At 59.7% G+C, this 15,920-nt stretch overlaps 1 protein-coding gene across 2 annotated transcripts; it reads left to right on the top strand.

The window, feature by feature from the left end:
* The first annotated feature begins 7,023 nt into the window (after positions 1–7,023).
* SLC25A45 (solute carrier family 25 member 45) lies at positions 7,024–13,210 on the top strand. Of its 2 annotated transcripts, none has more exons than XM_036030223.1 (6): positions 7,024–7,159; positions 8,454–8,575; positions 8,769–8,840; positions 9,123–9,308; positions 11,463–11,721; positions 11,866–13,210. In XM_036030223.1, the coding sequence occupies exons 1-6, from the start codon at positions 7,123–7,125 to the stop codon at positions 12,132–12,134; spliced, it is 945 nt and encodes a 314-aa protein (XP_035886116.1). In that variant the 5' UTR covers positions 7,024–7,122; the 3' UTR covers positions 12,135–13,210. The 2 variants fall into 2 exon arrangements, with proteins under 2 accessions (XP_035886116.1, XP_028371364.1); XM_028515563.2 differs by having other exon boundaries at positions 7,025–7,159; positions 8,532–8,575.
* The last annotated feature ends 2,710 nt before the right edge of the window (positions 13,211–15,920 follow it).

Genomic DNA, 15,920 nt, shown 5'->3' with positions numbered 1-15,920 from the left:
GCAGGCGGGGCACACTTGTTTTTCCAGGGAGCGGTCACAGGAGCCCTTGCTATCTTAGACACGCAGCCTCGGAGACCTTGAGGCCTTTCCGGGCTGGGAAAAGGAACGGGGCCTGGAAGAGCAGGTGTGAAACCACCTACCCCCAGGGTCACGTCACCAATGTGTCCTGGCAACGCCAGCATGCATGTGCCTGATGTGTGTGTCTCAGGGAGGAAAAACAAGTCCGTGGGGTGCCTTCCCGAGCCAGAGGTGCAAGAGCTTGTTCCAGGTGACAGCAATGAACTTGATGATTGGCAGAACCAGAAGTCTGAGGGTGGGTGGGGGTGAGCTCGCCAGGCCCTGATTTCCTGGCACTGGAATGGAGCTCTAGCTCCTAGTCCAGGCCTGGCTTCCTCGGGATCTGAGATAGCGCCTAGCCTGCCCGCCTGGACCCACACTGCCCGTCACATCTTCCTTCCCCACATGAACTCGGGACTCAGGGAAGCTCAGATGTGAGCTGGAGAGGAGGGTAGCAGTGGGAACAGGCATTTCCCTCCTGGTTCTCAGCTCTGTGACCCTCTCAGATCAGGACACAGTGGCTCAGTGGCCTCCCTAAACCCACTGCAGCAAAGTGGGAATACAGTTCAAGGTTGTTGAGTGTTTGCTGGGTGTGGGCCCTGGGCCAGGGCAGGGGGTGGAGACCTGGGTGATACGTAGAAGCTGATGTTATGGTTGAGTTGGGGAGTGCAGGGAGGGAGGAGAGAGAAGCCCAGGAGGAACACATGTTTAAAACCTTTAAAACCACAGAGATGAGCCCTGATCCGTATGGCTCAGTTGGTTGAGCTTTGTTCCGCATAAGCAGAAGGTCGCTGGGTTGATCCCCAGTCAGGGGCACATGCCTGGGTTGTGGGTTCGGTCACTGGTCAGGGCGTGTACAGGAGGCAACCAATCGACGTTTCTCTTTCACATCAATGTTTCTCTCCCTCTCTTTCTCCCTCCCTTCCCCTCTCTCTAAAATAAAAATAATACATTTATTTATTTATTTATTTATTTATTTATTTTTAGAGGGAGGGAGAAGGAGCGGGAGAGAAACATCGATGAGTAAGAGACACATCCATCAGTTGCCTCTTGCACACCACCAACCAGGGACCCAATCTGCAACTCAGACCTGTGCCCTGACCCGGAATCAAACCAGCGACCTTTCCGTATGCAGGTCGGCGCTTAGTCCACTGAGCCACACCAGCCAAGGCTAAAATTTATTTTTAAAAACCAAAAACCTACACAGATGACAGGATTGCCTTAAAAAGTTTAAACTGCCACAAGCTGGAAGGAAGGGTCCTTAACACCTGAGCACCTACTGTGTGTTAGGCCCTTTCGCGCATGGAGCACGCACAATGCGCCAGACCCCCCCTAAGTGCTTTTAATCCTGACGATTCATTGAGGTGAGTATTACATGTCCACTTCATGGGGATAAAACAGGACCAAAGGGGCTAAATAGCAAAGCTGAGGTCTGGTGTGTGCGTGCGGTGGCGGTGGTGGTGAGAGGCTGGAGCCCAGGTCGAGTGAGGAGGGCCAGAGTTTCCCGAAGGCATTCCAGGTGGTGGGAGCTGCTGGGCATGATCAGGACACCTGGGGAGTCCCGGCAACCCAACTGACAGGTGAGGCTGGGAAGGTGGGGTGGCACCCCGTGGGAGGGTGAGTGCCAGGGTGAGGGGTGTGTGGTGGGTTTCGCGGCCTGGGAGGGTGTTTCGGAGGCTGTGAGCCAGAAAGCAAGGAGACGAGAGCTCTGCTCTGCCAGGCAGGGGGCTAACCTGGTGGCACTTGTTGGGGGGCTGGAGAAGAGCAAGCCAGGGGTGGGGCTGTCCTTCCGCAAGGCCCTGGGGAGTGCCAACTGGTCTCCCATGAACCCATGAACTGGAGTGGTAAGGCGGGGTTAGAGAAGAGTGTGGGCCCATTCTGAAGTGAGGGGGCAGCTCGCAGGCCTGTGGAGACCTTAGAGTCAGCACAGCTGGGCCGGTCCCCTACTTTCGCAAGCATTAAGGACCCTGAGGCCCCCAGAAGGGAATGCCCAACGTCACTCAGGAGAGAATGAGCAGTAGCATTGCAGCCCAGCCCCCCCCACCCCACACCCACCAGAGGCCAGTGCTCAGGAAGGTGCTGGAGGCGGCCCAAGGAGCCCTGGGCAGCTCAGGAGGAGGGATCAGAGGTGAAACCCTGCTTCCTACAGCCTGTCTCCCCGGGAGAAAGTGGTGCGGTGGGTGGGGTCTGCTCAGGCGCAGGGAGGGCAAGCAGGACTGGCTCTCCGGCCTCTCAGGGAGCCTAAGACCTGCAGCCGGCCCTGCAGAGGTGGGTGGGGCACTGTCGGGCCTCTCTACTCTCTGGGGCCCTGTGGAGGTGCGGGAGAGGGCTGGAGCCCCAGGGCTAGCACAGGGCTGTCCGCCGATGCTGCCCCTCGACACGTCCACTTGTTCTTTTCTTAAAGAAGTCTTATTTATTGATTTTTAGAGAGGATGGGGGAGAGGAAATACAACATTGATTCGTCGTTCCACTTATTTATGCATTCATTGGTTGATTCTATTTATTTATTTATTTATTTTTAATTATTTATTTTTAGACAGAGGGGAAGGGAAGGAGAAAGAGAGGGAGAAAAACATCAGTCGGTTGCTTCTTGCACGGCCCCTACTGGGGACCTGGCCCGCAACTCAGTCATGTGCCCTGACCTGGAATCAAACTTTCAGTTCACAGGCCAGCACGCAATCCACTGAGCCACACCAGCCAGGGCCATTGGCTGATTCTTGTACGTGCCCTGACCGACCAGGGATCAAACCGCAGTCTGGGTGTGTCGGGACAGCGCTCTAACCAATGAGGTTATTCTGCCAGGGCCCGCTCGTTCATTCCCTCCGTGAACAGTGATTGACATCCATTCCGTGCCCCACGCCGTTCTAAGCCTTCGTGGCAATGTCAGAGGGCTGAACAGCCAGAGCTCTCGGCCCAGCCGGACGAGTTAATGACGTGAAGCGACAGAAGGCGGTGAGTGCGAGGGAGGGAACAATGTGGGGTCCAGGCCCCTGGCCGGGCCGCTCAGTCAGTGTCCCAGAGCGCCGTCCCGCTGCGCCAGGGTTGCAGGTCCTACCATTGGTCGGGGCTCATTCAAGAATCAACCAGTGGCCCTGGCTGGCGTAGCTCAGTGGATTGAGCGCGGGCTGGGAACCAAAGTGTTCCAGGTTCGATTCCCAGCCACGGTACATTCCTGGGTTGCAGGCCATAACCCCCAGCAACCGCACATTGATGTTTCTCTCTCTCTCTCTCTCTCTATCTCCCTCTCTTCCCTCCCTAAAAATAAATAAATAAAATCTTAAAAAAAAAAGAATCAACCAGTGAATGCATCAATGAGTGGAATGACAAATCAGTGTTTCTTTGTCTCCTCTCCTCCTCTCTCTCTAAAAAAAAATCAATAAATGAAAATTAAAGAAGTAAAAGGCAAAGCCAGGAGTTGCTGCCAGGTGGAGCTCGCCTCGTGGTCAGCCGGAGCCCGAGCTAGAGGAGGCCAGCGGGAAGAGGGAACGTTGGGGGCGAAGGCCTGCAGGCAGGAGCCTGTTGGAAGAAGAGGAGGAGGCTGGGGTGGCTGGAGCACAGCGAGCAAGGGGGTGGCCAGGGATGTCGTCGGAGAAGATGAGGAAGCACCGTGAGGGCTCCCAGAGACTGGGAAAGTGTGTAGCTTCCGCCTGTGAGCACGATGGGGCCGTTGCAGGGAGGGGAGCGGAAGAGAGACCTGGTCTGACTTAGATGTCAGCTGCGTCACTCCGGCCGCTGAGTGGAGAGAGTGCTGGAAGAGAGCAAGGGTGGAGGCGGGGGACCAGTCGGGGCAGGAATCCCTGTGGAGGGGGCAGTGTCTTTGGGTCTGAGCCGTGGCCGTGGAGGAGGTGGCGGATTCACCTCTGTATTGAAGGCAATGTACTTTTAAAGATTTCATTTATCTATTTTTAGAGAAAGGGGAAAGCAGAGAGAGAGGTAGAAAAACATCAATGTGCAAGAGATACATTGATTGGCTGTCTCTCACATGCCCCCCACTAGGGACCTGGCCCACAACCCAGGCAAGTGCCCTGACTGGGAATTGAACCGGTGACCCTTTGGTTTGCAGGCCGGCACTCAGTCCACTGAGCCACACCAACCAGGACTTACAGGCAATACTAATGCCCTTTCCTCCTGGAATGGCGGTGAGGTATGAGGGAAAGGGAGGGCTCAGGACCATTCTAAGGGTGGTGCCTGCATCTGGGGCTCCACAGACTTCTACGGGCAGTGGGTGCTAAGCCCAGATCTCTGAGCCCTCTGTGCGTGATCCTCTCCAGCCCTTCTTCCCTCTCGTCCCCCAGCGCCCCGCCCTGTCAGTTTGGGTTGTCATTGTCCAAAAAGAAATGGGCAGCCCTGGCTGGTGTAGCTCAGTGGATTGAGCTCGGGCCTGCACACCAAAAGGTTGCAGGTTCGGACTTCCGGCAAGATGGAGGCATAGGTGGACGCACCGTACCTCCACGCACAACCAAAATTAGAACAACAATTTAGAGGCAGAATAACACCCAGAACTGACAGAGAATTTATCTGAATGGAAGTCGGACGGCCAAGAAGTTGAAGTAGACCCGTGCATCCAGACCGGTAGGAGGGGCAGAGAGGAGCAGCCGGGCACGCGGAGAACAGGGTGACTTGGACACATAAGGCATCCGGGAGCGCGTAAGGCATCCGGGGGGCACAAGATCGCAGCGGGTGGACCCTGAGTACACAAGCGGCAGCTGGCAGACCCAGTGAGGCGGCGATTGTGGAGCAGGGCAGAGCGCGCAACCAAGGATCCCAGGGAAGGGACTGAGGTCCCAGGAGAACGGAGCTACCGCCATTGTTCCCTCCCGCCCCCGCCCCCACATACAAAGTCACAATCTAGCGAATGGGGTGCCCAGCCCCGGTGAACACCTAAGGCTCCGCCCCTCACCATTACAGCGACCAGACCAAAAAAAAAAAAGAGAGAGAGAGATATGTCTCAAACAGAAGAACAGATCAATGCCCCAGGACTCACCCTTTTGAGCGACCAAGAGATAGCCAATCTATCAGATGCGCAGTTCAAAACACTGGTGATCAGGAAGCTCACAGAATTGGTTTATTTTGGGTGCAAATTAGATGAAAAAATGCAGGTTACCATAAAAGAGATGAAGATGCACGGAGAACCAACAGTGATGGGAAGGAAACTGGGACTCAAAACAATAGAGTGGACCAGAAGGAAGAAAAAAACAACCAAACCAGAAAGAATGGAGAAATAAGAATTCAAAAAAACCAAGGAGAAGCTTAGGAACCTCCAGGACATCTTTAAACGTTCCAACATCCGAATTATAGGGGTACCAGAAGGGGAAGAGGAAAAGCAACAGATTGAACACGTATTTGAACAAATAATAAAGGAGAACTTCCCCATTCTGGCAAAGGAAATAGACTTCCAGGAAATCCAGGAAGCTCAGAGAGCCCCAAAGAAGTTGGACCCAAGAAGAAACACACCAAGGCACATCATCATTACATTAGCCAAGGTAAAAACGAAGGAAAGAATCCTAGAAGCAGCAAGAGATAAGGGGACAATCACCTACAAAGGAGTTCCTATCAGACTGTCAGCTGATTTCTCAAAAGAGACCTTACAGGCAAGAAAGGGCTGGAAAGAAGTATTCCAAGTCCTGAAAGACAAGGACTTATATCCCAGATTACTCTATCCAGCAAAGCTTTCATTTAGAATGGAAGGGCAGATAAAGTGCTTCTCAGATAAGGTCAAGTTAAAGGAGTTCATCATCACCAAGCCCTTATTTTATGAAATGTTAAAGGGACTTATCTAAGAAAAGAAGATAAAGAAAAAACATGTATAGTAAAAGGACAGCAAACTCACAATTATTAACAACCACACCTAAAGCAAAACCAAAAGAAACTAAGCAAACAACTAGAACAGGAACAGACCCACAGAAATGGAGATCACATGGAGGGTTAGCAACAGGGGAGTGGGAGGAGGAGAGGGGGGAAAAGGTACACAGAATAAGTAGCATAGATGGTAGGTTGAAAATAGATAGGGGGAGGGCAAAAATAGTATGGGAAATGTAGAAGCTAAGGAACTTATAAGTATGACACACGGACATGACTAAAGGGGGGGATATGGGTGGGAGAAGGTGTACAGGGTGGAGGGGAGTGAAGGGGGAAAAATGGGACAACTGTAATAGCATAATCAATACAATATATTTTTTTAAAAAAGGTTGCAGGTTCGATTCCTAGTCAGGGCACATGCCTGGGTTGCGGACCAGGGCCCCAATGGAGGGCTCATGAGAGGCAGCCACATATTGATGTTTCTCTCCCTCTCTCCTTCTTTTCCCCTCTCTCTAAAAATAAATAAATAAAATCTTAAAAATAAAAGAAACGGGCAGTCAAAGCCAAATCACCCTAAAGCAGAGAGGCACACACCCTTTATACAGTCAAAACCTCCATCTTTCCCTGGGGAAGAGGCGCTGCAGGGAGGAGGCCCGAGGAGGCTGCTTAGACTCTGGTGGGGGCAGAGCCAGCAACTTGGGGGAAGGCCTTCCTCCCCCGCTGCCAGCTTCCTGGCTCCCCAGTGCCCAGGGAGACCTCCCGCCGGGCCTGTCCCTGGCAGCCAGGCTCCAGCTGCCCAGCCTCCCTACCTGCCTGGGGTCACCCTGTGCATGGTGGTGACGTGGGGACCCGTGGGAGTGCAGGCCGGGCCGGGCAGGCAGGGCCTTGGCCCCAGGCAGACTCCCTGAACCCGTGCTCACTGGGGAGGCCTGGGGGCGCCCAGCCAGGGGCCTGGGCCTGGCTGCCGGTCCTGGCCGTACTCCGAGGGCAGCGCTGGCTAGCAGGCCGGGCAGGTCGCCGTGGGCGGTCACCCCTGCCCCGTGAGATTTCACACTGCACAGCCGTTCCGGTCCCTCGGGGCCGCCCCAGCTGGCTTGCTCCCCTCTCCTGGCGCCCCAGGTCTGGGCGCTGGGCCACTGCTCACCCTGCACCCAGGGTTAAACATTAGTGGGAGGTTATCAGTCCAGGTTCGGGGAGGGAGAGGGTAGAGTTACACTTTTACCAGCGGCTCCTCAGACACCGCCGCCTGGTCCCGCCGCCTGGACAATGCCTGTGGAGGAGTTCGTGGCCGGCTGGATCTCTGGTGAGACACCGTTTCCCTTCTGTCACGTTGTCCCCAATGGTGGGATACTTCCTGGGAAAGGTAGGGGACATAGGAGGAGCAGAGGCCGAAGTCCTGGTTCACCTGGGGTGGCCAAAGCCAGCCGTCCCAGAGCATCCTGGGAGTTGTCTGAGGGGAGGGCACGGGAAGGCAGAGGTGGCAGAGTGCCCTGCTGCATCCCCAGGCCGTGCTGCCCAGCGCCTGCCGAGAGGGGGAGCCAAGGTGAGCGGCGCCCTCCCTGAGGCAGCCCCAGCACCTGCACCTCAAACCCTGAACCCTGCTCCCGGGGCCTGCCTTGTGGGGCTCAGAAAGAAGTTCACCTTTGACCTCACCTGCCGTCCTGCGGTCCCCTCTGGGCCTCTGCCCTACCTGATGATGAGCTGACGCCCAGGCCCTGAGGCTGCTGTGCTTTGGGCCCAGCTCGGCTTCTGGGTGACGTTTCTCTTAGGAGAAGGAGAGGGACATTCTGACCCTGCCTCCCGGGGATGCGACCTCTCCCAAAGTTCTAGGACCAGCCTCTGCTATAGAGGGCAAGACCAGGAGGTAGGGAAGAGGCTGGGGGCTGGGGCCTCCTCCCCTGGTGCCAGCTGATGGGGGCAGAGCGCTGGAGGGGAGGGCAGGGCCAACTGGCAGGGCCAGTTGGACCAAGGGCCGAACTGGACAGAGGTTGTGAGTTCAAGGAAGGAAGGGAGGGAGGGAGGGAGGAAGGAAAGAAGGGAGGGAGAGAGGAAGGGAGAGGAAGGAAAGGAGGAGGGAAGGGAGGGAGGGAGGGAGGAAAGGAGGAAGGAAAGAAGGGAGGGAGGGAGGAAGGAAGGAAGGGAGGGAGAGAGGAAGGGAGGAAGGAAAGGAGGAAGGAAGGGAGGGAGGAAAGAAGGGAGGGAGGGAGGGGGGAAGGAAAGGAGGAAGGAAAGGAGGAAGGAAGGGAGGGAGGGAGGAAGGAAAGGAAGAAGGAAAGGAGGAAGGAAGGGAGGGAGGGAGGAAGGGAGGGAGGGAGGAAGGAAAGGGTACAGCTGTCAGGCAGGCAGGAGCTGTGGAGACTCCTCCACAGGCCGTGGCTAAAGAAGCCAGCCAGACCCTGGGGGATGGGGGGAGGCACGGGGGCTCACACCCAGTAAGGACGCCCTGTGTCTGTGAGTAGCCTCTCCCATCTGCATGTGTATCTCCCAGGCAAGACTGGGGCTCCCTCCTGTGTCCCCACACTTAGCCAGCCCAGTGCCTGGAACGGAGGAGGGCGCAGGGGGCCCAGAAGCAGGCCCTGCCCTCTCTCCAGCCTCAGCCCCTCTCCCCTCAGGGCAGACCGTGCCCTCAGACTGGCGTGAGGGGCCTCACTCATGGCACCTTCTTGTCGCCACAGGAGCTCTGGGCTTGGCCCTGGGACACCCCTTTGACACTGTAAAGGTGAGTCTTGAGGAGGCACCCACGGAATGAAAGGTGTCCCCTGGACAGACCGTCAGGATGCCCCGAGGGCAGGGCGTGGCTGCCAGAGGCCCTGCCTGCCTCCCCGGCCTTGCAGGCGCCCTGCTCCAAGGGGTGGAGGCTGGAGCCGGGCCGGAGCTGTGTGGCCTGCCCTCCTGCTCTGTCCCCTGTCCAGGTGCGGCTGCAGACCCAGAGCACTTACCGCGGCATCGTCGACTGTATAGTCAAGACCTATCGCCATGAGTCGGTGGGTGGCCTGCTTCTGCAGGGTTTGGGGTGGGAGGCATCTGAGCAGGGGGTGCAGGCGAGGCTCTGCCCTTGGAAGGGAGAAGACCCGAGTCTGGGGCCACGGGGGGTGGGTGGTACAGGGCCACCCCAGCCTCCCCCGCCTCTGCCTCTGCCCCTGCCCCCTGCCCCTGGCGGTGGCTCAGAGCGGTTTCCAGCTAGAGGAGGCCTGGTCAGGGCTGCCAGGGGCAACGGGGAGGCCCCCGCATGCCCCACCCACTCCAGTGCCGGCCTCTCCCTGCAGATCCTGGGCTTCTTCAAGGGGATGAGCTTCCCCCTCGCCAGCATAGCTGTGGTCAACTCAGTCCTGTTCGGGGTCTACAGCAATGCCCTGCTGGTGCTCACGGCCACCTCCCACCAGGAGCGGCGGGTCCAACCCCCCAGCTATACGCACGTCTTCATAGCTGGCTGCACCGGGGGCTTCCTGCAGGTCAGGGTGGCGTGCGGCTGTGCACGTGTGCGCACGCATGCGCACGCGGACTGAGTGATGGTCTGTTCCTTCCTTCCCCTCCCAGGCCCCTGTGGTGACCCACAGCTGCCGACCGTGGCCTTCCCTGTTGGCACGTGAGGGGCTGTGGGGAAGTGGGCAGCTCCTGCTGCTCCCGGCGACCTGGCCTGGCCGAGGGCGGCCTTCCGTGCCGTGGGCCCATGGGCGCAAGGCCGTGGAGAGCAGAGAGAGCTCCGGGGTGGGGGGGGGGCGGGCTGTGGGAGGTGGTGCTGGGAAGACACCGTGGAGAAGCAGCCGGTGGCCCACACTGGGGTATACAGGGCTTGCCCGCCTCCGGAGGGGTCCACCAACCTCAGGGCTGTGGGAAGACCTCTCTGAGGTGACCTTTCACACCCTGGACAGCTGACAGCCCCTCGGGGCTCTGAGCCCGGTGTGGAGCTCCTGCTGCGGTCCCGGTACGCCCCAGTCCACAGGTCTCGCTGGGGGGGGTCCAGGACATTAATCATTAAGTAACTGTCGTCATTCAGGTTTGGTCTCTGTCCTCAGTACTTAAGTACCTGGACTCTTGGGGGGTTGCGGAGAGGGAAGAGGGGTCTCAGGAACCCAGAGGAGCTGCAGCTGAACGGGGGTCTGAGCACAGAGGCTGGGCCCCGAACCCCAGCCAGGCGCCTCAGGTCACCCTCCGTCTGACACCTGCCCGGATGCTCTTGACAGACTTCACAGGTCGGAGAGCGAGGACGCGCCAGAGCCAGCGGGCTTACTAGAGTGAATCAATAACCCATGAGCCCTCAGAAGGTCCTGGTGTTTCTTTTGCCCCTTGTTGTGCAGGGTGCACGCCCCAAGACCCGCCCCACCTACAAGGAGGAGTGCTGGGGCCCCAGGCCGGGCGGCCAGGTGTGGGCTGGCCAGGCCTGGCCCTCCAGCCTGCTCCCCAGCCCTTTGGGAAGTAGAGCAGATAGCAGTGCTGCCGGGCGGGACAGGGTGGGGACCGGGTCGCGGGACCAGTGAGAGCCCAGGTTTGCTGTCAGGCCTGTGACTTCACTCTTGGAGCAAAAACTGAGTTCTAGCGTGGCGGTGGGAGGGAGAGGCAGGAAGGGACTCTGGTTAGCGCGGGGCAGGGGCTGGCACCGCTGCTGTGCACGGAACTCGCTCTCGGCTGGCTGAGGCCGACCCCGACAAACAGAGCAGCAGTGTCTGCCGCCCCCGCTGCCCCCGTGGGTGTGGGGTGGGGAGGGGCGGGCCCCTAGCCAGCACCCCCCACAGGCCACCCCAACTTGGGCCCCACCATGTCTTCAGCACCCCCCCCCGGAGCCCAGGGCTCAGGAGTGCACCCCCCAGGAGAGGCTCTCGGGTGGCACTGCCTGCTCCGGGGGTGGCGCCAGGGCCCCATCCCACGGGGAGGGTCCCCAGTCCACCAACCTCCTTGCAGGGCAAGAAGCCAGCAGACCTGGCCTGCCTCCCTCCAACGGAGGCTGCCCGAGCCGGCCACCAGCTCCTCTGCCATCAGCCGTCTCCAGGGCTGGGGGACCGGGCCCCTGCCCCTTACACACATACACACACACACACACACACACACACGCCCCTGAACACCCGCTAGCCTCAGCTGTGACCTCGGTTCTCGCCCGAACGGTGGAGCCTGACCTAGCCGGTTCCCCGACCCATCCCTCAGCCCCTCCCCACAGCCTCCCTCCGCATCCCCCCAGCACCCACCCCCAGTCCCAGTTCTGCCCCAGACCCGCGCATCCCGCCCGCCCCAGCCAGGCGATGGGTTCTAGGACCTGCAGATCTCCCCCTGCCTGCACGTTCTGTTGGGACACTAGCGGCTGGGGGTTTGCCAGGGGCAGGAAGGGCTGGCCCGGAGCCCGCCCCCTCGGGGGCCTCTGAGGGGTGTGTTGCAGGAGTTGGGGGAGGGCAGCTCTGTGAGGCTGAGGGGCCATGCCGCCCGCCCACGAGGGACCTGATGCCAAGGAGGGGGCCCTGGCCCACCCCCAACTTTGAGTATGAGAGGCCCAGAGCTGGCAGCAGGAGCACGAGGTGCTGTGGGAGGATGCCATCCGCCCCGCCCACTGCCCCCCTTGTTGAGAGAAGCTGCCCCGCCCGAGCCCCACGCAGGGCCTGCACCCTTCCTCCCCACAGGCCTACTGCTTGGCCCCTTGCGACCTCATCAAAGTGCGGCTACAAAACCAGACAGAGCCGAGGGCACAGCCCGGGAGCCGCCCGCCCCGCTACCAGGGGCCCGTGCACTGCGCCGCCTCCATCTTCCGGGAGGAGGGGCCCCGCGGGCTGTTCCGGGGCGCCTGGGCTCTGACGCTGAGGGACACCCCCACGGTGGGGATCTACTTCGTCACCTATGAGTGGCTCTGTCGCCAGTTCACGCCAGACGGCCGGACCCCCAGTAAGTGAAGGGGTGTGAGAGGCGGGGAGCAGAGAGGAGTGGGGGTGGGGGTGAGCCGGGGGTGGGGGTGAGCCGGGGGTGGGGGCGAGGGCACGGGGAGGGCGTCCCTCGGTCTGACCCCGCCTCCCGCTCCCTCTGCCCCAGGCTCAGCCACCGTGCTGGTGGCCGGGGGCTTCGCAGGCATCGCCTCCTGGGTGGTGGCCACGCCCTTGGACGTGATCAAGTCCCGGATGCAGATGGATGGGCTGAAGCGGAGCGAGTACCGGGGGCTGCTGGACTGCATGGTGACCAGCGCCCGGCGGGAAGGGCTGGGGGTCTTCTTCCGGGGGCTGACCATCAACAGCGCCCGCGCCTTCCCTGTCAACGCCGTCACCTTCCTCAGCTACGAGTACCTCCTCCGCTCGTGGGGGTGAGCCTGGCCGGGCGCGGCCAGCGCCGAGTTCCCCAGTGGGACTGACCGCCCGCCACCCGGCTGCCCAGACTGAAGGCCACGTTGAAAGCCCCAGGCTGAGATTTCCATGGAAGAGGCTCCACCTTCCTTGTCAAGGCTCCTCCCAGTCCAGGAGATGCGGATGCGGACGGGGAGACAGCACCCCGGGGGGCCCCACCCAGAACCCGCGGCTGGCCTCAGCCTCCAGGAGCTCTTGCGGGGATTCCTGCGTAAACTCAGTCACCAGTGGTGCTGGGGGCAGTCCTGCCCCTGTCCCGTGACTTCACCCCTTCAAGCGCTCAGCCTCCACTCCGCTGCCTGGCTGCTAACGACCCTCTGGGTCCCGGGGGCAGCGTCCGCCTCCCCTCCCCTCCCCCACCCCGTCGGACTGCTCTCTGCCAGACTCGACAGTGGCCTTTACTCCTCCTGGCCATCGGAGTCCTTCAGCGACTCCCAGCATGCTCAGGGAAAAGCCCAGCCCCCGCCCCCTCCCGATGGGGCACTGGGGCACCCCCTGCCCACTCACCTCGGTCACGGCCCTCACCTGTGTCGTGGTGCTTGGCCAACTCTCATGAACCTGCGAGCTCCCGGAGGCCGGCAGCCGCACGCCTGCTCCTTTCCCAGCTCACAGCCCGGCGTCGCATTCCCGGCCTCTCTCCTGACTCCAGCCACCCCGCCTGCTTCCTGGGTCGTGTCCCTGTCCCACCAATGCTCCCAACCCCTCACTGAGGGGTTTGCCTACCCTGGGGTCACTCCCAGTGGAGGGGTACCAGAAGCTGGGGGTATCTGCCAGGCCCGCTCCCCTGCCTGGCACATGTTTACTTGTGTCAGTTGCAAAGTGGGCATTCAAAACTGCCTAAGAAGGCCCTGGCTGGTGTGGCTCAATGGACTGAGCACCAGCCTGCGAATCAAAGGGTCGCCAGTTCGATTCCCTGTCAGGGCACAAGCCTGTGTTGCAGGCCAGGTCCCCAGTAGGGGCACGAGAGAGGCAACCACACACTGATGTTCCTCTCCCTCTCTTTCTCCCTCCCTTCCCCTCTCTCTAAAAATAAATAAAATCTTAAAAAAAAAAAAAAACTGGCTAAGAGGGCCCATTTAATTGACAATAAAGCCGAGCAGAGGCTGTACCCACTAAGTGTCCTGACCCGGTCTGAGACCCACCCGGGCCCGCCGCCTGCTGACCTGCGCACCTAGAGTCCCCGCCACGCCTGGGGCTCCCTGTGAGACCAGCCGCAGCATTCTAGTCTCTGTGGACAGAGGAGGCGGCCTCGCTCAGACAGTCCTTGGCCCGTCCCTGGTCACACAGCTGCCATGGCAACCAACCTGCCCGGATGCATCTGAGCCCCCAGCTCCCAGCTCCCCCTGGGGACTGCGACAGTCGCCCACAAGTCACCTGAGCTCACAGTCACTCAGATAGTCCTGCCAGCCTCAGCCCTGACCTGCACTCTGGAGCTGCCCTTCACCGGATCGTGGGCCATGGGCCGCAGGCCACAGGCAGTGCCCCACGTCGTTCTCCCTTCTCCCATCGCCACATCGTGGCCCCAGGGCACGTGGCTGCGAGCCAGCCTCTGTGTGCCAACCTCCCCGGCAGCTCGGTGGGGCCCTGCGCCTGGGGACTTGCTGCAGAAATGTGTGATGTGGCACATTGCCCGACACTCGCCGTCAGGGAACTCCCCCACTGCCGGCTGCCATGGTGACCCGGCAGGACTGCTGAGGGTGCAGGGGGTGCCCCACCAGCCCGGAACCTGGGCGACCGCTGCTTTCTGATGCCTCTTTGCTGCGACAGGTTGGCCCTCACCCTGACTCACGGAGTGATCGCGGCGGCCCCAGTGGGGCCTGTGGAGCAACGCTGTCAGCACCTCCTGGAGCTGGTCAGCAGCGAGTCCCAGGCACCGCAGGGGCCAAGCGAATTGGACTGTCCGAGGACGTGGCCCAGCACCCTGAGCTGTGCCATGCAGAGCTCTCCCTTGACTTCTGCACACACAGCGGTGCTCTGGCTGCTCCTAACAGCAGGATGTGCTGCCCTATCGAGTAAGGAGGGTCTGGGTCTGGCGAAGTGACTGGACTCCCAGGGCCAGCGGGCTGCCCTCCTCCACGGGCTCGGGAGGCCCGCTCCTGGGACGAGCAAACAGGGTCTGCCCGAGCCAGTTACTGTCCTTTGTGTGTCTCGGTTTCCTCCGAGACACCTTTCAACAGGTCAGCCTGTGGGCCGCAGTGGCCATCCAGCACCCCCGCAGTGCCAGAAATTTGGGGCCGGACACGACCCCTCGTCCTTGGAGCACCCCGGGGCAGCCTGTGGCTGGGAGGGGGCCCAGAGCGTGCGTGTGAAACAGGAGGTGGCTCTTACAGCCCGGGCAAGAGGGGACGGGGCCAGGGCGGTTCCCTGAAGTTTGCCACCTCTCACCCATTACCAGTTAGCAAGGGAATAAAATATGAAAATCCTTTTTTGGTTTTGTTTAAATTAAATCCCTTTTGGGGTAGTTCATTTAATTTCGCCCGTAAGCCCGCCTTTACACTGTCTGGGCACGAGCTTCTGCTTTCTCTCTCTGGTCCTCCTGGGAGGCGGGTGCTGGCTGGAGCTCCCCTGCACCCAACTCGCACGAGAACCAGGGAGCCTGGCGGGCCTCAGGGTCCCCCACCCACCTGGCTGCAGGGCGGTGCTGCGGCGCGGGTAGGCTTAGGCATGGCTGAGCAGTGAGAAAGCAGGTCACTCTGTTGGAGTCCCCAGGAGGCCCCAGGAGGCCCCAGGGCAAGAGGTTGGAAAGGAGGCTGGAAAGACAAACAAAGTCAGGCAGGAAATGACTGATGTTTACTGATGTTTTTTTAGAGGGAGAGGAAGGCAGAGAGGGAGAGAGAGAAACATCCACGTGAGAGAAAAACGTCAATCCTGGATGATGCCTCAACCAAGCCCCCTGGGCAGGGCGTGGCTGAAGACATATTTTTAAAGATTTTACTTATTTGTAGAGGAGGAAGGGAGGGAGAAGGAGAGGGAGAGAAACATGAGTATGTGAGAGTTACATGGATTGGTTGCCTCTTGCACGCCCCCCACCGGGACTCTGGCTGGCAACCCAGGCATGTGCTCTGACTGGGAATCGAACTGGTGACCTTTTGGTTCACAAGCCGGCACTCAATCCACTGAGCCACACCAGCCAGGGCTGAAGATACTTTTAAAAGGCAGATGTTTTTACAGCAGCAGTCTCTCACAATACACGTGTTAAGTTCCTACAGGAATGAACAGGTGTCATTAGAGGTCATCGCTGCTCTCGAGACCCGTTTAGACAGAAGGAATCTCTGAGAACGCAGGAACAGCCAATGAGCTGCTCTGAGGTTGAAGGCGGGGCTGGTGTCCGAGGGTCACGTGTCAAGGGCCTCAAACCCGGGCAACCACGTTCAGTTGTTTCTCATCGGACTTGTGTTGTCCAACTTCATATGCATCCATTTTCACGGCAGCAGTCACAGGAGGAGAAATTACAGGGGACTAACCTATGTGTGTCGTGACACTAAGGCTGCGCGTGCAGGTGAAGGGGGGATGACAGAGGGGGGTGACTCTGGCGTAAATCACTACTGCCAGCCTCACTGAACGGCTGAGTTGAGTTTCATTAAGAGAAGTCACTCTTAAGTGGCGTCTCCAGCCTGACCACTGTCCTGAGCTGCGGACGCACACTGCTGACGACGCTGGTCACAGGGCCTTGAGCACCCCGAAGACACCTGCCCAGGGGTCTCAGAGAGGCTTTCCCTCCCCCCTCCTCTTGCTTCAAAGGAGTCTCCA

This window comes from Phyllostomus discolor, chromosome 6, assembly GCF_004126475.2.
Source record: "Phyllostomus discolor isolate MPI-MPIP mPhyDis1 chromosome 6, mPhyDis1.pri.v3, whole genome shotgun sequence".
In the NCBI taxonomy this organism is placed as follows: Eukaryota; Metazoa; Chordata; class Mammalia; order Chiroptera; family Phyllostomidae; genus Phyllostomus; species Phyllostomus discolor.
The sequence above is the reverse complement of the archived record's forward strand: the minus strand, read 5'-3'. Positions and strand labels throughout refer to the sequence as shown.